General features: G+C 35.8%; 1 protein-coding gene across 1 annotated transcript; it reads left to right on the top strand.

Annotated features, from left to right (window-relative positions):
* Positions 1–260: 260 nt before the first annotated feature.
* On the top strand, positions 261–24,475 carry LOC120629658 (serine/threonine-protein kinase/endoribonuclease IRE1). Its single transcript, XM_039898657.1, has 14 exons — positions 261–490; positions 567–681; positions 11,475–11,726; positions 12,024–12,218; positions 15,118–15,358; positions 15,876–16,449; positions 17,774–17,955; positions 18,462–18,611; positions 19,486–19,625; positions 19,988–20,178; positions 21,119–21,252; positions 21,852–21,999; positions 22,617–22,805; positions 23,328–24,475. The coding sequence occupies exons 1-14, from the start codon at positions 419–421 to the stop codon at positions 23,796–23,798; spliced, it is 3,054 nt and encodes a 1,017-aa protein (XP_039754591.1). The 5' UTR covers positions 261–418; the 3' UTR covers positions 23,799–24,475.
* The last annotated feature ends 104 nt before the right edge of the window (positions 24,476–24,579 follow it).

Below are 24,579 nucleotides of genomic sequence, written 5' to 3'. Positions count from 1 at the left end.
AAGCAATTTTTCATTATTCTTTAATGTAGCACTTCCACGTTTTTTTTTATGTATATCTTTGTTGTGAACGGAGTATAATCTAAATTCAAATTCAAATCTTTATTAGCTATCTATGCTATAGGTCAAAGAGTATATAAAAGCTACGATACAAGGACTGTACAAATTTGTCAGAACTCAGAAGCAGAAGGCATGAGCTAGAATTAGGAACCCAGTGCAGTACAGTCGGTTAAAAAAAATAAAATGACAGAACTAGACGAAATCCTGTTAGCTGAAGCAAGTGTTTTATTTTGCGAGTAATGAGTACCTATTCTTTTGTATTTTGATGCGGTATAAAGTGCGATGTATTGAGCTAATTACAGAAGTATTTTAAGAATAATGGATATAATACCGTACAAAAGTAGATAATCCAAAATCAACGATGAAGTTTATATTTATTTTAATTATTGCGTTGGAGGCCTATGTATTAGGAACTGAGGATAAAGATAGAAAGGTGAAGTGGTAAAATCACGTTAAATATTAAAGTGCAAGGTGAAATGAAAGTGAGTTGAATGGTATTTGTTTTGCAGGAGATCACAGAAGTCAGGGCTTTGGATGACCGGCCACTGTTGTTCGCCACGTTAGGAGGCGGCATGGTGGCTGTGGAGCCTCTATCAGGAAATATTATATGGAAACTAAAAGATGGTAAGATAAATATTTATTTCCTACCGCATTCGCATATCAGTATTTTTAAAATAACAGCATTAAGCTATTGCATTAGCAAATATCATTTTTTTTTCAACGAATCATAACAAATCATTGTAAAATTTAAAAATTAAAAAACAAAAAGTTTCAAACTTTAATTGCTCAACTGTTTCACTAAATTGAAAAATTAAAATTTTTTTTTTTAACAGTTTTGATGTTATATTTTTGTTGCTATAATAATGTAAAAAGCTTATATTATGACTAATGTTATTAAAGACACTCATTGGCCTGTTTAAATATATATAAAACTGTCCAGTGCAATTTTTGGATTTTATTATTCAGTGTTAGGCTTGTCCATTATTTTTTTATTACTGTCTTTTTTTGTAAATTCAATAAGACCTATCTAATTGTGCAAGGTTCATTTCACAATCATTTTGCCCTATACGCTTGCGTAAATGGGACCTGAGAGTTTAATTTAAAACATATATGAAATTATTCATTAGCGTCTAAATGTGTATGGAGTATGTACAATGATAGGTATTAGGCAATACGGTTATCTATACCACTTAATTAAAAAGTAGTAGTATTCATTTAAGTAAAATTACTTAAATGAATACTTTTTTTTAGTAGGCTCTTGCTGCTTTTAGTTATTTTTGAGTGATCATTTAATGTAGTAGTAAGTCGCATAAAGAGCTTGACTCATTATTTCTGCCTTGCGTTGTCTCCTTGCAGCATTGATATTGTGTAGTTAGCATTGATACAGTGTTGTGGGCAAATCTGGCCAGAATTTGTTGATCCGTTAAAGTTTTATTAGATAATGTTTTTTCCTCTTTCATTTGTTGTCAAAAAAACTGGTCCAGTGGGAGGCTTCAGCTGTGGCTAGTCACCACCCTACCGACAAAAATGTGCCACTAAGCAATTTAGTGGTCTGGTGTGTGTGTGGAAACATATTAGGGGTATGACTACCATACTCCCTAACAGGTTATCTTGGGTGGAATAGTCCTTACAGAGGACTGATCACCCACCTGGCAATGGCAGGCCTCCTCAATAAATAAATAACAGGTTATCTTAGATTGCATCATCACCAGGTGAGATTGCAAAAGTAGTGTAAAAAATGATCTTTTTATTACCACCCTACCGGAAACCACAACCTTCATTTATTTATTTATTTATTATTTATGTACCATAAATTGTGATTCTGAACATAAGATACATGAAGTGTACAAAGGAAAGCTTATCTCTATAAGAGATCTCTTCCAGCTACCCCAGGATGTGAGTAAGATGATTTAATTGTGGTATAGGTCAAATAAAGGTACAATATACTTCATAACTACTAAGTATATTTAATATATCTAAATAATAACAAAATTCTACATACTAATACAATAACATTTGAATATACTATACATACAAAATACATAAAAATAATATAATAAATATTTATATAATATAAATATAAATATATATCTATAATAAGTAAACAGTGATAAATATACTATGACAACGATAGATAATGCTCCTTTACATTGTGTTTAAAAGAGTGCACCGATCGGCAGTGTCTAATATGTTCTGGTAGTAAGTTCCAAAGGTGTGTAGGGTGGACGGAGAAAGATTTCTGGAAGAAAATAGTATTATATGAAGGGACATCAAGAGGATTTTTTGACACGGAAGACCGCAAGGGTCTCGTAGGCGGAAGACATAGCTTTATACGCTCACACAAATAACCAGGAGAAGAAGAATTATATTGGATGTTGTAAAGGACAGTTAAAATATGCACATTCCGGCGAAAACGAATTGGCAGCCACTTTAATTGACGACGAAAATCAGAAACGTGATCGAATTTGCGCAATCCGAAGATAAAGCGAATGCACAAATTCTGAAGTCTTTCAAGTTTGTCAAGTAGCTCTTCAGTGGCATCCAAATAGCAGACGTCGGCGTAATCAAGTATTGGAAGCAATAAAGATTGGGCCAACATAATTTTGGTATGAAGCGGAAGAAAATTCTGCAGCCTCCTCAATGAGTGAACGACATAGTGCATACGTTTACTTACCTGGTTTATATGAGCTGACCAAGTTAAATTACTGTCAATTATAAGTCCCAGATTTTTAGAAGTGCACGAATAAACAATTGGTATACCGTTATAAGAAATCGGAGGCAAATCATTAAAAGTCACACGACTCCTTAGCTGTCTACTACCAATGATCATAGCCTGTGACTTATTTGGGTTAACTAGTACGCCGAACGATTCGGCCCAGTCTTTAATTGCATTCAGATCCTCGTTAATAGCAAAAATTGCAGTGTCCAGATCCGTTAAAGTTGCATGCCTATAAAGCTGCAAACCTTCAGTATTCTTTAAAACAATTTATACTAGAACTGACACTTACACGTTTGTTTTTATTTGTTCTGAAACAAACAAAAAAGTATTATGTGTTAATTTGTAAGTATTGGTTAACTGACCACTAGACTATTAGGCATATCAAAACTAATTTTGTCTACAATGTATATTGTTGCAATAGAATGATTTATGCTGTTGAAAGTAATTTAGACGAGCTAGACAATGTCGTTCATACAATATTATCTAAAAGAAAGAAAATACAATCATAATAACTAATATAAGTTTGTTTTGTTCTTGTTTAACAGCTTATCTCTGAAACTCATAATTATCTCATATCAACCTCTCAGATTGAGGAGAGTGGGCTACGCTGGTCAAATGTTCACACACCTTCGAGAACATTATGGAGAACTCTCAGGGATGCAGGTTTACTCAAGATGTTTTACATACACATTACCATTTAGCCCCAAAGTAAGCGTAGCTTGGTGTAAATGGGTTATAAGATGACTAATGAATGTTTTTATTAATATAAATACTTATAATATACAGAGAAATATCCACTGAAAAAAATTCGTGTTCATCACACAAACAATTTCCAGTTGTGGGAATCAAACCCAGAGCCTTCCACTCCGAAAGCAGGGTGACTGCCCACTGCGCCAATCGCCCGTTTAAAACAAGAGATATTTTAATTGCTAAATTAAAAACGCACCTAAATCCGAAAAGTAATTGCTGGGGATCGAACTCCATACCCCGAAAAGGAGGCCGAAGCCCCAACCACTAGACTATCGCAGCTTTTCTTTTAATGAATGCTATAGCCCAATTCATAAGGGAGGTCATAAATATAGACTGTAAAGCATCACGCTAAGACCCAAAATTAAAGCGAATGAAACCGCGGGGCACTGTTAGTCATCAATTAAACTGTAAATTATTAAATCTAACATCATACTATGGCCGGCGTAGGTGTCTGGCACAATTTTCATTATCATTTTTATCAATGCGTTTTAAATACGCTTATCGCTTAGGCATTCTGAGCCGGCTTAACTCCACATGGCTGGCCACGTGGAGTTAACTACACAGGTCGTACTGTCATAAATATGTGCCCATACCTATTAGTGTTTTTATGGCAATTCTTGGTCCTGAAAATTAAAGTTGTTTTGTGATTTGTTGTAATTCTATGTTTTACTAAATAGATTATATCGAGGGGTGAAAGGCTATTTGGTTTAAGCGACATCTTGGGCGATATTGAGTTATATACATATTCGGAATCAGCAATTTTTTCTCCGTCGGATGATGCCGGATTCATTTAAATCTGAGCACTTTTTTGGCGCTTCAAACAACTCTATTTTTGGGTTGTTTCTGAAATGGCAGTGTATTATCTGACGTCGTTTTTGCATTAATTTATTACTAGTGTACTTGAACTATACAATGATTTAAAGAACCGAGACTTAAATCAGTAGGCCTTTCTCAGAAAAAAGATTCAATATCGGTTAAAGCGTTTTTCTTGTTTCTATTTTTTATTAACATGTGACTTAAATCATTTTGATATCCACGATTTACATGTCGTGATGTCGCTTAAATCATTTGTCCGTCAACAAAATACGACATGGAGTGTCGCTTAAGCTCTTTCAGCTGCATTTATTTTCTACCTAGGGTGTTTCTTAAACTAAATAGCCGTTTTGTTTTAGCTATTTTGCATGTTCGTTAAAACATTTTGGTCCTACTATTATGAAAACCCTTCCATTCTGTGCACTTCTTTTGACCTCCAAAAGGTTCTCAATACGCCTCATGGCAATAATATGTTACTGTTTTATTCTAGAAAGTATGCTTTTTTAATTTATGTTTCTACGAAAGCATCACAAGGAACGGTTTTGTTTTATCTGGGGAGAATCTGAAGCAAAGAGGGGTGCAAATGAAATTGCCACTATTATAGAGAAGTACCTACATACAGAATGTTGATTCTCGGGGCAACATTAAATTTTTGATCTTGTATTCAGATTCTTGTCCTGGACAAAACAAAAATAAAATAGTTCTTGCAGCAATACACAATGCTTTATTGCAATCGCATTGCAATCTAAAACCAATTTAGAAGCTAACTTTATTTATTTTAACTGATGTGGTTGATTAAGACTGAAAGATAATAAATAAAAATATTGATGTTCCTTCATTGAGACGTTTTGTACAAGAGTTCTACTTTATTATTATTACGTGACTTAATAAATACTTGAACTGATTCTGTGTATTTCTTTATTTATTCAATATCAGCACCCGAAATTTTTGGTGATAGCGGTATATTCAGGTTGTTTCAACAGCCATTGACTGATTTAGACGCTTAAAATGTTACATCCAACGTCACATTTTCAATACTATTATGTTACTTATGTGAATTAGCCAGTCAGTCAATTTAATCTCAATTGGCAGGTGAGATAAATAGCTTGCTACAGTTAATTTTGGGCTGCGTCACTTCATGCTGTTTGGCTTATTCTGAAAATATACTGCAGAGTCGCTTAGTATTTTTTTCCTGTAGCCAATTGTAGTTATGAAGTCACTTAAATCTTTTTTCCGTTCCCTGAAAAATAGTGGCTTAAGGCAATTCGTATTAAGCGACATTTATCTTCTTAATTAAAGGTCCGTTTTATATGGTATAAGCATCAACACCTTGACGTTTTCAAATTAATTTAAATTAAGTTTACTCCATTCCAATAGCTGAAGAAGTTTTTTTGTTATGATTTTTTTTCGGAAATTTTAAACTTTAAATGGCTCTCCTGTAAAGTTGCAAAAATGTCGCTTAAACCAAATAGCCTTTCACCCCTCGATATGTACAGTGTACATATGTAGATCGAGAATTACCATCGCGCGTTACGATCGGCCGAATCATTATTTCGTTATAGCTATATCATGGAAAGTAGTAAACTAAAAAGTTACTCAAAAATCCATAAAATACTACGTTATAATATGTGTACATATATAGTTACATCCACACCAAGGAACGCTACGCGTGTTTTCTTAAACCATTATTTTTTGTTTAACACCTTACTTTAACACCTTTTTTCTTGTAAGGCCGAATCTGACAGCGCTTAACATCGGGAAGATAATGTTTATTTGTGCAAATTGTGTTTAACTCAACACGCGTAGCGTCACGCGAATCAGCCTGATGTTACCTTATAATGTAATAGGTATAATGTAGATTTGCCATCCAGCGGTCATTGACGTGCATTCAAATGCAAAAGTGAAAACATTAATTTCGCTTTAAGCGATATCCTCAAATCAACCCGCGAAAGAATGAAGTCATGGAAAATGGGATAGTGCAACAGGTTAATAACTAGTGATATAATAAATAACATACTTTTCAAATAATATATATAAACATACATACACCCAATCATATAACTGTCTGTGACTGTCCTATATATCTCGACAATTCATTCCACAGATGAAAAATAAGAGAAAGATGCCCGTGTATACAAGTATTGTAAGATGTACAGAGTACATGTTTCGTTGAGTTACCGAGTACTGTGTTTTCCTCGCTTTCATTGTCGCCAAACCGAGTGCTTCAAGTGTCTTTTATGCAAGTTTAGTACTTCTCGTATAGGGGTCGCAATTGTCTTTTATGCAAGTTTGGTACGTCTCGTATACAAGTCGCAGTTGTCTTTTATGTAAGTTTAGTACGTCTCGTATACAGAAAACAAGTGTCCTTTATGCAAGTTTACTACGTCTCGTATACAGGAAGCAAGTGTCTTCTATGCAAGTTTAGTTCGTCTAGTATACAGGAAGAAGAGTCGTTTATGCAAGTTTTGTACGTTTCGTATGCAGGAAGCAAGTGTCCTTCATGCAGGTTTAGTACTTCTCGTATACCGGAAGTAAGAGTCATTTATGCAAGTTTAGTACGTCTCGTATACAGGAAGCAAGAGTCGTTTATGCAAGTTTAGTACGTTTTGTATACAAGTCGCAGGTGTCTTTTATGCAAGTTTAGTACGTCTCGTATACAGAAAACAAGTGTCCTTTATGTAAGTTTACTACGTCTCGTATACAGGAAGCAAGTGTCTTTTATGCAAGTTTAGTACGTCTCGTGTACAGGAAGCAAGAGTCTTTTATGCAAGTTTAGTACGTCTCGTATACAGAAAACAAGTGTCCTTTATGCAAGTTTACTACGTCTCGTATACAGGAAGCAAGTGTCTTTTATGCAAGTTTAGTTCGTCTTGTAAACAGGAAGAAGAGTCGTTTATGAGAGTTTACTACGTCTCGTATACCGGAAGTAAGAGTCATTTATGCAAGTTTAGTACGTCTCGTATACAGGAAGCAAGAGTCGTTTATGCAAGTTTAGTAAGTTTTGTATACAAGTCGCAGGTGTCTTTTATGCAAGTTTAGTACGTCTCGTATACAGAAAACAAGTGTCCTTTATGTAAGTTTACGACGTCTCGTATACAGGAAGCAAGTGTCTTTTATGCAAGTTTAGTACGTCTCGTGTACAGGAAGCAAGAGTCTTTTATGCAAGTTTAGTACGTCTCGTATGCAGGAAGCAAGTGTCCCTTATGCAAGTTTAGTACGTCTCGTATGCAGGAAGCATGTGTCGTTTATGCAAGTTTAATACGTCTCGTATACAGTCGTTTATGTAAGTTTAGTACGTCTCTTATACAGGTCGCAAGTGTCTTTATGCGAGTTTATAGTACGTCTCGTGAGCAATTAAAATATCACTTGCTTCAACGGTGAAGAAAAACATCCTGAGAAAACATGTTCTTTATAATGTCCTCAAAGTGTGTGGAGTCCACCAATCCGCACCGGAACACCTGGGGGGCTACGGCATTAACGCCTTCTCATTGTGGGAGGAAACCCATGCCAATAGTGGACCGGTAATGGGTTCATAATAGATGATGACGTATACAGAAAGCCATGGTCGTATATGCACGTTTAGTACGTAGTACTATGTATGTACTGGTGGGCCGTTCCGGCTTTGGCCGTGGCTAGATACCTACCGACAAAGACGTGCCACCAAGCGACTTAGCGTTTCGGTACGATATCGCGTAGAAAGTCCCCTACCATCTTAGACTGTATCATTATCAGGTGAGATTTTAGACAGGGGATAACATGTAGTAAAATAAAAAAAAATAGGGACAAGGGATAACATGTAGTAAAATAAAAAAGAGTAGTGAGGGTGGAATCTTGTTTTCTACGGACATTTTTTTACAACTGAAAGCATGTCTGGTATATTATTGATTGAGCACCATGGTTTTGGGCATCTCTTGATGTCGTGAAATAAAAAAAAAAACTTCATTATCATTATCAACAAATAAATAGGTTTAGGCCACGCTGGCCATGTGCGGTTTGGTAGACTTCACAAGCCGTGGAGAGTTCTCAGACATGCAGGTTTCATTCACCGTTAAATCAATCATATTTAATTTCTTATAACACGCGTAAATTAGAAAAGAAAAGTTGACGGTCGAGCCAAAAAAGCCAAAGTCATAAACACTAGGTTATCACCACTAAAAAAAAATATTTGAACAGAAATATTTTTACCCCATTTATTTGCATGACAATGATATATACCTAACCACTAAATAGATAACAAAATAATTACAGAAAGAATACGCAGGTATATTAATGTATGTCAAACATGCCATGCAAATAATTATTTCACGTTCATAAGCGCATTGCAATTAGATTTCGTACGGGATTTTTAATATTTCAACTGGTTTCTAAAAATACCTACTATCTATTGCGGTGTTGCCCACGTTTACTACGGATTTACACAAATCCCGCGTGTAACGTTAGTCTCCCTGCAGGGCTAGTACAGGCGAAGACAAAAATTATATCCCGCCATTATATCCCTTGGCAGGGAATATTATTAACGCGTCCACCTGCTAAAGTACGGGAACATGGAATAGGAGAAATTTATCCCCGTTGACTGTTACACATATTTTATTTGGATATTATTTCCATTTGTGCGCCAGTGCTCTGAGAGTTGATAAAGCTATGGGAGAAGATAGTTTTTTATCCTTTCCCCGGGGAGATAATGTCTCCTGCCCATGCTAGCCGTGCTGGAATAAAAAGTCTATGCCTTTTCGTCCTTTAACCATATGCCATAATCAAGATGATTGGTTTCTTAGTTAACGCGTGATACAAACAAACAAACACACTTATAATATTAGTTAGAATAGATGTCTGTTTTGACGTTGATGTCCGTGAACCGATTTTGAATGTCTCACTTATGATATGTGTGATTCCACATAAGTAAGCTTACACGAATATTTTCGGGGTATCGTACTCCATAAAAAGAAATCCATAACGAACAGCAATTAGGCAATTAACATAAACTCGCTTATGTCTATGTGAACCGTTTATTTCAGAAACGTAAGTAGGTTAAACTTTTAAAGTCGGTTTTGTGTTGAATTTTAAGTGCGATTATATTTTATGCTGGAATAGCTAGCTTCAGCTAGCTAGCTTATATTCAGTGGTGTGCATAGAGGGTATGCACAGGGTATGCAGATAATATAAAATGAAGAAAATCTCCAGTACGAGTTATAAAAAACTTAAGGATAGGCATTGTAAGAATTATAATAAGCCTACCCTTAAGTATTTATAGCTCGTACTGCAGATTTACTTAATTTTATATCATCTGAATACCCTGTGCATACTCTCTATGCATGCCGATACTTATATTGCCACATGCCTAACAGGTTGGCCAGTTACATCATTACTTGCTGTCAGGCAGAGTGCAGTCAAGGGCGAAGTTGTAGTTGAATAAAAAAATATTCTATTAATAATAAATGATATCTTCATTAGGTAATTCACTAATTGTAAACAGAATGTCGAAAATTCAATTTCCTTAATCTTATCACCGGTTTTAACAGTATTAATAACTGGTCAAGTGCGTGTCGGAACATATATACATATGTTCCGACACGCACTTGAACAGAAATAAAATTAAGTAAGCTATTTTGACAATAATAATAAATAAATAAATATATTACGACAATACACACATCGCCATCTAGCCCCAAAGTAAGCGTAGCTTGTGTTATGGGTACTAAGATGACTGATGAATATTTTTATGAATAATATAAATAAATACTTATAATATACATATAAACACCCAGACACTGAAAAACATTCATGCTCATCACACGAACATTTTCCAGTTGTGGGAATCGAACCCACGGCCTTGGACTCAGAAAGCAGGATCGCTGCAAACTGCGCCAATCGGACAATGTTTTCCTGATTTGTATAAAATTTGTATACGATATGTTGAGATAGTTTTTATGTGTTCTATTATTTTGGTATGTGGTGATAGCCTAGTGGACAAGACCTCGGTGTCCTTTTCGGGGGGACTGAGTTTGATCACCGGGACGCACCGTAACTTTTCAGAGTTACGTGCGTATTAACCGGTCGTGGAGTTCGTCGGGTGGGGGCGAGAGAGAGCCCCGCATCCCTTCATTCCCCCTTCAGCCCCTCCCTCCCCTTTTCGTTCACATAAACACACAAGCTCTCAAAACTAAGCTAATAAAGTAAATTAATTCCACACAAACTTTGGGTTATAGCTTAATAGAATCCCAAATGTTAGCCTCTCAACAATGACGAGGTTTGCACCCAGTACTGGGACATTATTAGATTGAGGATTATAATTTCTACTCGATATAACATTTAAATTCATAATACCATTTGGATTATGGATTTGCAATACAAATAAGTAGTAGAAAGAAAATAAAGAAAGTATACTCTATTGCACACCAAGAAACATAGAACAACGACATATTGAACTTAAGTTGTACAATTGGCTAACATTTGTCGACCTCACTGGTGCAGCGGTCAGCGCTGTAGGAGGTTCCGAGTTTGATAACCGGCAGGGGAGATTCGGGAATTTATTATTTCTGTACTTTCTCTGGTCCGGTCTGATGGGAGGCTTCGGCCGTGGCTAACTACCACCCGACCGACAAAGACGTCACTTACCACCAGTTGATTGTAGGGCTAACTTGCAGTCCGAAAAAAAAACGTGCGTGTACTTATGTACACGCGTTAGAAGTTGTGCTTTGGCGTAACAAGATATAAATCTTTTCGAAAATTTTACCTTTCGCCTTATTCTACGTTTGTAGAATAAGGCTGTCATAACTTGATAGTTTATTATTACTTCTAGTTAAATAAAGTTTATTTAAATATCACAAAAAAAATATTTCTACATAATTCAAGGTATGGACATAATAAACAAAATTTAATTTGGAACACCAATGGACTCTTTATCGGCAACCATATTTCACTTACAACTTACACTTACTTTGTACAAATCCGCAAACTTTGACAATTTAAAGTGTACACTGTCAAACCTTATAGCTAACTTCTGGGTGTCGGTTCTTTGTGACGGTGTGCGCGCGCATCGTAAAAATTTACTCTCATCATTTACCCTAACGCGCCAAAAGAACTATAACTTTAAAAACAAATTTTACTTATGTTGTTATATTCTTTTCTCTTTCAGAACCAGTGGTGAAAGTACCAAATCAGCATACGAATTTGATGCCCCAGTTCTTACCTGATCCAAGACATGGCTTCCTATACATGTATGGTCCTAGAGGTGATAAGCAAATGCTGAAGAAGCTACCGTTTACCATACCGGAGCTAGTGGCTAATGCTCCGTGTCGATCCACCGAAGGCATTTTGTATACGGGGAAGAAAAGCGACACATGGTTCATATTGGACCCCTTGACAGGAACGCGGGAACAAGTTTCAGGTACCTGCACGAAGTTTTTTTTATGAATCGGGAAAATTTATCAGCCTTAAACGACACTTTTAAAACGAGTGTAGTTAATTGTTAAATGGGCTTAATGTCAAATTAGGCCAATTCGAACTTTATAATTAAATAAATAAGATCCATTTTACTCCGATGTTTAAGAATTTCGATACTCTAAAAAGAATACTCTGTTGCGAGCGAGCAGATCATGTTCTAATGCAGATGACGGCCTCCCTGGCGAAACTAGATGGCGATGTTTGTCTTGTCTTAATACATTTATTTATTTATTTATTACAGGTTTCGATTCATCAAAGATATTTAAGAGCGAATATGAGCAAACGTGCCCGCCGGATAAGAAGCGCGGTGTTTTTGTCGCGCGAACTGAATATAACATACTCATGCACGACTCCAACAATGAGAATCAGAAGTGGAATGTCACATTCTTTGACTACACATCCAATGCTATGGGCAAAGAAATGCTAAACGATTACGGTATGTGACACGCCACTGTATTTCATAAGGAATGTAAAAATATTATATCAAAAGAAGCGTGTTTATTTTTCCATTCTAACTAGTTCAAAACATTTTGAGTGTTTACTTATGACAACCCTATTGTAGATAAAAGACCGATACGCGCATAGAACCTACGCTACGCGACGCGAACCTTACTAACAGATTAAATAAGTGACAAGAGTCAATTGATTTTAATTTTGCATGTGATGTTAGGGCTGTATCTGATTTTTTTCAGTAAAAACGAAGGCAGTGGTTCACTCAAAAACTAGTAGCGTTTCGGTTTCATAGATAAGTCTCAGTCACTCTAAAGACACTAAATAATGTGCCTCTAAAGCCTGTGAGGTATTATTTCGGTTTTCATTTACACTTTGTATAGATCCCCGACCTAAATTAAATATTTTATTTTATACATAAGATAACTGTATCTCTTGAGAATGCAAAAGATCCTACTTTTGGGATGATATACCTTACGGTTTTTTAATTGTAAACAACAGTAATAAACGGGGACAAAAAACCCGGACAGCACGAAATTAATAAAATAATAAAAATCTCTAAATCTTTAATAATCTTTTCTCGTTGTGCATTTCCGAAGCTCAAGTTTCCAACCAGTATATAACAACAAATAATACAGCTCTTATATCACAACAACTGGGTTCAACTGGGAACCCCGTAATCGGTTCACCCGTTTAGTTAGGTGACAAATACACGGTCACTAGAATTATGTAGATGTATAAAGAGAATAACGACGGGTATGTAGATCATGTATACAAATAAATATTTCAATGAATTATTATTTGTGTTACCTTGAGAACGACACGTTTAAATTGTAGTACGATAGTACAATCGATACGGGTGATTATATCTATATTATAATAATTACTGTAACCACAAGCGTTTTTGTAAATACACCATAGTGTAAAAACTTATTACTCAGTAGCCGGCTGGCAATACTGTGAAATATATGCACTTTACTTATGCTTCATAAGTCAAAGTCAAAGTCAAATATCTTTATTCAAGTAGGCCCAATTGTGGCACTTTTGATGCGTACATTACATGAGAATTACACGGTAGTGAGATGATGGCGATAACCATATTCGTAAACTTAAAACTAAAGCTACGTGGGTTCCAAACGTGTCCTGGTCTAAGAAGAAGCCCACAACAAACTTTGCCGGGTGTTTTTTTTTGGTATTACCATCTCACATTGTCATTTAAAATTATTAGAAGAGCAAACTGGTTAGAGTAATAATTCACACCCAAGATTTTTTATCGTTTACGTGGTCCTTTATACTATAATAGGACTTTTCTATAAGCTTACGTTTAATACAAAGTTTGAACTTTTTAAGAGACATCTCCAAGATGTCAATGGGTAGTTTATTGCAGAATTGTAGGCAAATATTTTAAATATTTTGTACACGAATAATTTTTAGTGTTAACTTACATAGTGTCTCAATTATTTTTTCCTTTACTGTTTTTTCCGCTATCTGCTTCCACGCGCAATTTTACCGGAACGATACAATGAATAGCTTGGCGGCATTTCTATGTCAGTAAGCTGGTAACTAGCCACGACCGAAGCTCGACCAGACCGAAAATTCTGATATTTTTCTGATTCTGATTCTATTTACTTTGAAATATACATATTGCATGCCGGGTTCTAAGCTTGAAACCTCCCTTTTACGAAACCATAACGCTTTATACGTTGAGATCGTTTTTAAAGTAAACAGTAGTAATAGCAAACTAAAGTCAACTTAATCTCTTGAGTCAATAATAAACGGTCTTGTTCGTAATCCAAAAACAATTGACTACTAACATTGACTCAGGTTTGCTGTTTGACTCAAATCAGGTATGTAGAAGTTGACCCAGATTCGGCTACACCCTAAGTCGGGTTAAAGTTGAAGCACTCTATACAGTTGGCCGATAACAGTGTCTACTTTGTATAGTAATCCGCTACGATTACAGGTTATCATATTATTATGCGAATGTCTTAATATGTTATCATAAGAGTAGGTTGCTTTTAGCAACAGTAATTAACGAATTTCTTTTGTTATCCAAAAGTTTACGTTCACTTAAGGTAATAAAATTGTGGAATCCCAATTCTGTTGTCCAATTGAGGTGCCACAAACCATGTTTGGGCTCACTATCTAGTTGCCAGTAGCCTTTTTTTTTTTCATTCTTCATCAAAAGACTGATACCTTTTTGTAAGACAACATTTCCGTAAGACCTTGACTCTCAAAAGGTGGTAGACTCACCACTATAACATAGTTATGACATGACCGTTTCGGAAGTGCATAAAAAGAAGGCACTGGAATTCAATAAATTTTTCCTTATATCCTTATATATACTAAATCTACAGTGAGCACTACAGATAGGAAGAAAAAGTTCGTACACCGAACACGACAAGCCTGCCATAATTTTTCGAGGAGCTCGGAAGTACGTGGAATTTTCTGGTTGCTTAAGCCACAGGAATGAAAAAAATGTTACTAAATTAATTTCTATAGTTGTAATACAAGTTAAATTGTCAAGTGGAAGTTAAATAAGCTTTAGAAGAGCTGGAAATCTCCAAAAGGCTTAAAAGATATTCAACACACATAAATAGGAATCATTGATAACAAAAGCAAATAAAATACTGCATTCAAATCGATACGCTTCATAGTTACTGATGCAGAACACTGACTGATACACAAACAGACAGACAAAGAAAACGATTTTAAACTTCCTGCGGGGGTACTGAACGATAGTTTATAAAATACCACGTATAAGCTCCGAGCATCAGTCACTGTGTAGTGGATGTCAACCTTTATTGTAACTATTCGATTCTTATCAGTCGATATGCCGTTCAATCTTTATGTAATTGTTATTTATTTTCTCATTGCTTTTGTAGGTATAATTCATTTCACATCAACATCAAATGGTCGGATAATGTCATTCGACAGGAAAACCGGCGACCTTGTATGGTCGCATAACTTCGAAACGCCAGTTATAGCCGCTTATTTGCTAGGCAGAGAGGGGCTGATCTCTGTCCCTTTCAACTCAATCGGCGATGATACGTTAGACCATATTATGGAGGATGCTACCACTTTGAGAAATGGACAAGGAATTAAAAACTCTAATATTGAGCTTTAGTAAGTATTCAGAATGTATTTGTTTAATTTATATTACATCCGTATTTGAGCATTATCCAATAAGCGTCGCACAAGATAGACGAATATTCTTAGAATGTCAGAGTCATCGTTAACCCGTTATCGTCCTAATACAAGGCCTGGTCTACCCACAGAATTAGAAGGGTTTAGGCCTCAGCCCACCATGCTGGCCAAGTAAGCATTGACACCTTTGAGAACATTATGAAGAAGTTTCAGGTATGCCGGTTTCCTCACGATGTTTTTCCTTTACCGTTAAGGCAAGTTATACTTGAATTGCTTATATAAAAACGTTAATAACCCTGAAAAGTTAGCGGTGCGTGCTCCGAAAATGTGTCCGAAGCTCTGACCTTTAGGTTCTGACCGTTAGGAGCATTGAAATGATATCGGATTTTTAATTAAGAGAATTAATTATCAAAAAGATATTGTCCTCTCGTTGATAAATAAAACAACATGAAACCGGATTGCAGGTCCAGAAACTAAGATTTTCTTTAACTTTCAGTCCAACGTTATACATTGGTGAGCACAACCACGGCCTTTACGCTCTCTCCTCCCTAGTGGACAAAAACACAGTCACAATATCGACAGGGCACACCCGACCTCTTCTCCTAGAAGGCCCAGTCACAGAAAATCAGGCAAAAGGTGAAAGGGACACGTACGAACCCTTTAAAAACGTGCATTTCCAGCTTAATGACATAAACCTTCACGTCACACCTCCATATTTACTACTAGGACATTATAAAGTGCCTGAGCTTACAACAACGTGGATGCCGCAACTTCCGAACGCAAATCTCATGAACCAGAATGTACCCAAAAATAACGCTATCAAACTAATAAATGGTCAAGTTCATTCAGATACTGAAAAAGATGGTGAGAATGAAACAAAGAAAGCTAATTCCGTATCAGTTTCTGTTCAAACTGAGGAATTGGAAGTCCAGGAGTTTTATTTCAGGCCAATTCTATGGTACAAACAGGGTTATATATGGTTGCATCAGCAAGAAAATAAGGCCTTGAAAGTCTTGCTTATCATTCTCATGGGATTGGTCGTTACAATGTTCTGGTACTTACGATATCAGGTACGTCTCTTATTCCGTCATTTAACTCGCAAATTCATAATAATTACAAAATAATTTAATGTGTGCAAAATAGCTTTCTAGTACTTTAAAATTTTCGAGGCCATCTGACTACCATCTATTAGTGTATTTTAAGACAAATATAGTATTTTCAAGTAACATAATAAATTTCTGTTTTGCTATCAAAGTAACCTATAAAAAACTAAATTGACAACCTTTACAAATTGAAATATTCTTTTAATATTGTCGGCGACCATCGTTTGTCAGATGCCTCGCATCTGCGACCACATCATATCAACCCATTACCGACCCACTATAAGGCAAGAGCCTCCTCTCCCACAATGAGAAGGTGCTTTGGCCGTACTCCACACGCCTTTTAGTGGTGCATGCTAAGATTCGAACTCCGTACCCCGAAAATTAAGCCGAAGTCCTATGAACGCTTTATACGTGGCAATATTTCATGTTAAATGTTGACTCAGCTAATAATGTTATGGTTGACACAGCGTAACCCAATCGCCCTTTTCTACAAACCTTGTAGATTTAATTATGTATCTGTAATAAGTTTTAACAATGTGCAAATACATGTGTTTCATTTAGTCTGCAAATAAAGAAATATGGTTTACTTTGCGAATCTAATTGGAAACAGAACTTAAGAGACATTGTTAAACAATTAGTTATATCATAGGGGCTGTGGCATTACTTCCTCTGCCAATAATAAATGTTTGTTCAGCTGAACATATATATCTGTTTCCATTGTCAATAATTTTAAAGTAACTGTGTGTAACGCAAAATAAAAAAAATAATGACATTGGTTAATTTCATATTATTTAAAGTATAGTGAGTTCAGATTTTTTTATATGTAAAAATGATTGAAAATTCGTTAGTATTTTCGTCATCATTTGCCTCTTTTATTTATAAGTTTTTCGTATAATGATCGTTCAATTATTTGGTAAACATCTGAACTAACAGTTTTTTCTTATTTTCATTCCTTGCTAGTTCCTAGTGATGATTCTATTTGTGAAGTCTGCTATTTACCTCCTACTAATATTATAAATGCGAAAGTTTGTAAGGATGGATGGATGGATGTTTATTACTCTTTCACGGAAAAACTACTGAACTGATTTGACTGAAATTTGGAATGGAGATTGGTTGATTGGTCTGGATCACACAAGCTACTATTTATCCCGGAAAAATGTGCGGTTCCCAAGGGATTAATGTAAAACCAAAAAAAACGCGTACGAAGCCGCGGGCAACAGCCTGTTAAACAATAATTGTACGGTTACTTTGATATAATGAGCTATCCTTTATTAATATTGTTTATCCATAGGCTCGCGAATTTCAACAACTGTCGCAAGGCGGGTCTCGAAGTTCGAACACGTCGACATCATCTCAAGGCGAAGTTACGGGACAGTTGGTAGAAATAGGTGATGGTGAAGTACGCATCGGTAAGATAAGTTTCAACACTGATCAGGTGCTGGGAAAAGGCTGTGAAGGCACTTTTGTGTATAGGTAAGTGGCGTTTATCCCATTTAATTTCTGGTCAGACCTTCTTTTACGTGCTCTCCAGGTCTTTCTGTCCTGGGCTGTTACTGGCTAGTTGTTTAGGGCTTTGACGTAACTCCCGACATACGATCTCCTCGTTGCTGGGAGTCGTTTTGTTTTTCATATCGCGAACGGACAAAATTCAGTAGTACCTACATATTCATGAATATTAAGCTTCATATGCTATACTCCGCAAAAAGCAGGAGAATCTGTATGGTGTAATTTATAATTTATTCAATCCTTAAACTCCACAACAAAAAGAAAAGATCTGTTTGGTATTTGGATTGAAGAGTATTCATAATATATCACGGATCTCCGCAAAGTAACGCCTGCTTCTTTCCAATACCTACATATTCATAAAAAAATTGAAACGAATCTTTAATATTCGAGTCTCCTAACAACACAGTTTGTTTCAGTTTTAAGTTTTTCTTGGTTGGAATAAAAGCTTATTTTAATCGTTTTTATGTTTCTAGGGGAATGTTTGATAAGCGAGCTGTGGCCGTGAAACGGTTACTCCCAGAGTGTTTCACTTTCGCGGATCGCGAGGTGGCTTTGTTGCGTGAATCCGATGCGCATGCGCATGTTGTACGATACTACTGTACTGAACGGGATAAGCAATTTAGGTAAGATCTCTTTTTAATAACGTGGAGATTAATGGAATCTATTGTATTTCGGCAATACTCAAAAATCACAGCTGTGATACCGGTTTATGTTGCAGTTTTTTTTAGCTCAGATCGAAAGTTTTAGCACCCTGTCGGCAAAGGTGGTTTAAATACAAACAACCACTATCATTGTGTATTTGAAACTTCGTAACTGAAATCCTTAGTTTATCATAAAACACGATAACACCTTACCAAATTAGACACCTTATATTTTAAAGATGCTATCGTTGCTCTAATGTACTAAACAATATATTTTTTAATACGCTTTCATTAGTTTCACATGTATCTATGTTTGCACGTTTGTATGTAACCGACCCTTTTGGGCTCGATTTTCTCACACTTTGAAAAATCAGATTTAATTAAAATTTTGCACACCTGTCAAAGATCCATGACAAAGTAAAATTTGATTAAAATATCCGTTTAACTTGATTAGATTCATCAATTTCTTTCCGCATCCTTTGCATGAGAGTAAGAGAGAGAGAGATAGAGCGAGCGTGCGAACTACGCATGCGTCCGCCTTTGCGCATCTTATATATATATATATATTTTTTATTGTTTTGCTATTTCTTGTTTTCGCTTTTAATTTGTGCAATAAAGACTTTATCTATCTATCTATCCAGAGACTTACTCTTTGATCGGGCCCTCAGCTTAGCACACAGCTTTGGTTAAGCACACTTATGAATGTTTCCTTTTCGTATGAACTATAAATAAAGTTATGACTGCCATACTCCCTAACAGATTAGCCCGCTACTATCCTAGACATATTGTCTTGGTATGTACCTGATTGCAGTCAAGGGCTAACTTGTATAGGAATAAAAAAAATATTATTCTACAGGTATATAGCTCTGGAGTTATGTTCGGCGACGTTACAAGATTACGTGGAGAAGAAATTGAATTACGAATGCAAGATAAATGCAGTAGAGGTCTTACAACAGGCTACACTGGGACTCGCGCATTTACATTCCATGGATATAGGTGTGTTTCATACCTTTTATATTCTAATAAATAAAAAACCTTGATAGCGTAGTTGGTAAGACTTCGCTCTTCCTTTCCGGAAGACTGAGTTTGATCTCGGATACCCACCTCTAACTTTTATAAGTTATGTGCGTTTTAACCTACGGCATTCAACTCTTTGGCTCTGCGAGTTACTCTAGTATTCAAAGACTTTAACAAAATAAAAAAGAAGCGGTGACAGCCTACTGGGTAAGGCTTCGGCTTTCCTTATGAAATATACCTATACCGTTGTTTATCTTACCCGTAACACAAGATACGCAAGATACTTTAAGGCTAGATGGCGTTGTGTGTATGGTAGAAATATATTTATAATTTTGTTACAGTCCACAGAGACGTTAAACCCCACAACGTGCTACTGTCAATGCCCACGGGTTCTGGCGAAGTGCGTGCGATGATCTCAGACTTCGGTCTATCCAAGAAGTTGAATATAGGACGCGTTAGTTTCTCGCGGAGGTCCGGTGTCACTGGCACTGATGGTTGGATTGCGCCTGAGATGATCAACGGCGAAAGGACGGTAAGTTACGCGGTTACAAGAATATTGAACACTCTTCTTAGACCAGGGCGTAGACCCACTTAGCTTTAGTTTTAAGTTTAAAACTAAAGCTACGCGGTACTAATAATAAACGCATCAAAAGTGCCATCTATGTGTCTACTTGAATAAAGAAATATTTGACTTTGATTGAATAATAATAAATAAATTGTTTATAATGATTTTAAACTAAGATTTTCGTGGTTAATCAACATTTCTTAGAAATAGTTCAATAGGTTGCATATCACATCCAGTGCTGCTTTGCGGTAGAAATAAGCTAGGTGATAGTTTTTCTCCGCGCACAAAAAAGCTCTTGTAGCTCAGTAGAGCTTTTTTGTAACAGAGCTCTAGACCTGGCAGACTCTAAGACCTAAACTTATTAATAATCTATGTAGTTCACAGCTAAAAAAGATATGATATTATTTACCATATTTCTGACTAAATAAAATAAAATAGACGATAGAATAAAATGTCAAAGTTACCTGTAGCAAATATAAATAGTAATGTTTAGTCTATGTTATAAGATTGTTATTATATATGTAATAAGTTACTTCCATGTAATGACGGTTTTTGCCAAAAAAAAAACATATTAATATTAAAAAAGTATTATGCGATAAAACATAATATATTATACATATATGCAGACAGATATTAATGAGTATTTCGGTGGTTTGAATTTGTGGTGGTTTTAAAATACTTTAATTAATAAAATTCAATTTATGATGCAACGTTGCTTATTGAAGGTTCTGTAATTTTAAAATGTATGTTATATTTATTTATTTATTTAATAGAGATAAGCCTGGTGCTAAATATGTTACCAGCTTGTTTAAGCATTAATGGCAATGTAATAAAAAAATATTTCCTTCATTACAACGAAGTTCAGATTGATGTATTTGTATGTTACAAAGAAGGTTTCTGCTTTCAGACAACATCGGTAGACATGTTTTCGTTAGGTTGCGTGTTCTACTACGTGCTGTCCAAAGGATACCATCCGTTTGGGGATGTGTTAAGGAGACAAGCTAATATATTGACGGGAGATTATAATTTAGATCAATTAGAGTAAGTTTATTTTTATGATATTTAAATATTATTTAATAACTCTTCGAAGAATTTGATAAAAAAAGGATGCTATCTTTATTGGGTAGATTACGAAAATTGTCGGCTTCAATTCATTTTTTGCAATTATACAACGTGTAACCGACTTAGGAAATAATGTTGAAGGATGCATAAGTATATTTCATAAGGAATCACCCTCTGAAAATATTACATCAATAAAAGCCTATTTATTTTTCCATACAAACGAATTCAAATCATACTAAGTGTTTACTTATGACAACTCTATTGAAGATAAAATACCGACACGCGCATAGTACCTGCGCTACGCGACGCGTACGTAATAAAGTGACAGGAGTCGCACTTGTCAGGATGCCGTTTGGGCCATACTTTGCGTTAACTTTTGTTGTATCACATGCATGCATTGTATCTTTTATACACAATTATTTTATTGTAAGAGATATAAGATATTCCTATTCAGAAAACTCTTATTCAAAAAACGCGTACAATCGCGTCCAATTTTAAATTTTAAGCTGCATATAAGTTTTCGTTCTTCTAAAAATATAATGACAAACTTTATAAATTTTTTCAACTTACTTTTGCAGCAAGGTTTTGCCGCAAGAAGACGTGCTCGTGACAAGGATTCTGATCAGGGCCATGATATCCAGTAGAGCGAACGCACGTCCGCCATGTGAAAGTGTGCTCAAGTACCCAATATTTTGGAGCAAGCAGACTATATTGAACTTTTTGCAGGTATATTAATATTCCTATATACGTTCCTTGGGGTTCCTAATTTCCAGGCCAAAATAATAATTAATAGGTTATGAGATTTATTGACAAATATCTCAATATAAGCTGAAAGTTTTCTTAGTTCTTACACATTACTCGGAGAGCTTGTTAAGCCATCGATCCTGTACGCTTCGCATAAGATCTGCACGCTCTCAATCTTAAAGTTTTTTTCGAGTATCAAAATAATCTCGTTTTTTTTACATGACTATATTACTTTGACATGTTAATACATATTAGAATTTGTGGGAGTCCAGATGAATTTCCACTATAAAGCGGATACATTTTATTTTACTCTTGACGTTACAGAGTATTGAGGGACGAAACTGACTTTCAAATTGAAATTTCGATTTTAAAAGAAGTGATTGTAATCGTTAAAAGTCCGTAAACTCGCATCGTGCGTCGTGTTTGGTCTAAACTCCGTATCCCTCGCCTATGAGGGGTCTGTACCCCGTAGTGGTACATTAATACCCCGTGGGTGATGATGATGAGGAAGCAACAGTTGCTTATTTACTTTTAAGGAGGGATAAAACCCAACTATGTTTGTAATAATTATGAAAATAAATAATTTCATTCTTTCGCAGGACGTTAGCGACCATGTAGAAAGTTCGAGCAAAAAAGGCATCGAGAATCCTCTTGATGAGGGTGCAAGGTGCGTTATTCGAGGTGACTGGCGTTTGCACGTATGCTCTATGGTTGCGGGAGACTTGCGTGCGCGACGTACTTATAGAGGGGACCGTGTTTCGCATCTTTTGAGAGCAATTAGGAATAAGGTAATTATTGTTTTATTTTTCTAAAAGTCTAACAAAATAATTTAAATCCCACTTCTGCGATCGGAAAAAAACAAATTAATTCATAGCATTACTTTTTAATTTAGTATGATATCTATTTGGTAAATAACAACAAAAGAAATAAATCGTTTTAATTTAACTCTGCGTTGATAACATTTACAAAGGATATCCGTTATACGGAAGATTTAAAGCAATTGGTAGCTGAACGACTTGTGAAGCTATAATGGCACGTGGTGGGGCACGAAGTACAGATAGAAATACATAGATCAATTCCCTATTAATCTCTTAAAGTTTTTTTTGTTGCTCCAACCAACCAAAGTATGTAGTCTATCATAATAAAATCTCCAGCTGAATGCATAATATTTTAATCAAGATATTTTATAAGAAAATGAACCACCGACTATCGCAAAATTTACTAAATCGCCTTATCCAAATCACTTAAGAACATTCAATTTATATGATTATAGTTTGAAGACTAATTAGAGATTTCCCATCTTTTGACAGAAACATCATTACAGAGAGCTTGAACATGAAGTGCGAGACAGTTTAGGAAAACTGCCTGATGGTTTCATCACATACTGGATAAGCAGGTTCCCTCTCTTACTCCCACACGTATGGCTCCAAATGCAACTGTACAGGCAAGAAGACATTCTACAAGCGTACTACCCACATTCATACACGTTTAGCCGAGAAGACGTATTCGAATTCAGCGACGACAAAGATTACGTAGACGAAATAATTGAAGCAGTTGATCCAGAAACAAATGGACTATTCCTCAAGAGCAAAGTATACTTTGACGATAATGATAAAGAGAAAAGGTTTTATAGGCAAGGCTCGCCGAGAAAAACCGTCGATTGGCGCAGTGAGCAAATCGACTTCAGGTCACAACGAGATGACATAAGGATGAGAGATAGGCATTTCAAAAAGTACAAGAAACACGAAGAAATTCCTGTATGGAGTTTAGCACCGCAATAGGTTTACGTGAAATTATTAATTTTATTAATACTGTAGTTTTTAACGGTGACAAGCTTAGGACTTCACGGCGTCACTTTCGAATTCGAATCGAATCGAATGCGAGTTCGAATCACAGCACGATAGTTACGTGCGTTTTACGCAATTAAAATATCACTTGCTTCAACGGTGAAGGATAAAATCGTGAGAAGGCCTGCATGCATGAGAGTTCACCATAAGGTTCTCAAAGGCGTATGGAGTCTGGACTCAGTGGTTTTTTGCGGCCTAAAACCTTCTCATTGTGGGGGGAAACCCGTGCCCTGTAGTTGGCCGGTAATGCGTTGATATGATGACTATAGTTTTTAATTTATTACCAGCTAGTGCATTTTATATGAAGGCAAGGACATTTGTGAATGGTTTAAAACTTTAGAATCATTGGTTAAGAAAATAGTGATATTTGCCATGATTTCTAGCTTGAACAAATCATGATTTCAAATCGAGCTAGCAATTTCGTTATAGGAGTAACTAGAATTATAGAATGTTAAAACATGGGAACTACTTGGTGTAGTCATGTTAACCCGCACCATTAAAGAATAGATTTATAAAAAAATGGCCGATGTTGCTCTATATTGGATAGAAGCAGGCGTTACTTTGCGGAAATCCATGATATATTATCAAAATTAAGCTTAATTTGCTATACTCCGCGGAAAGCAGGAGAATCTGTGGTGTAATTTATAATTTCTTCAATCCTTATACTCCACACCAAACAGATCTTCGGCAATATACCCTCGATATCGATGTTGCT

Source organism: Pararge aegeria, chromosome 14 (genome assembly GCF_905163445.1).
Source record: "Pararge aegeria chromosome 14, ilParAegt1.1, whole genome shotgun sequence".
NCBI lineage: Eukaryota > Metazoa > Arthropoda > Insecta > Lepidoptera > Nymphalidae > Pararge > Pararge aegeria.
Note: the sequence above shows the minus strand (reverse complement) of the source record. Positions and strands in the feature narration are given on the sequence as shown.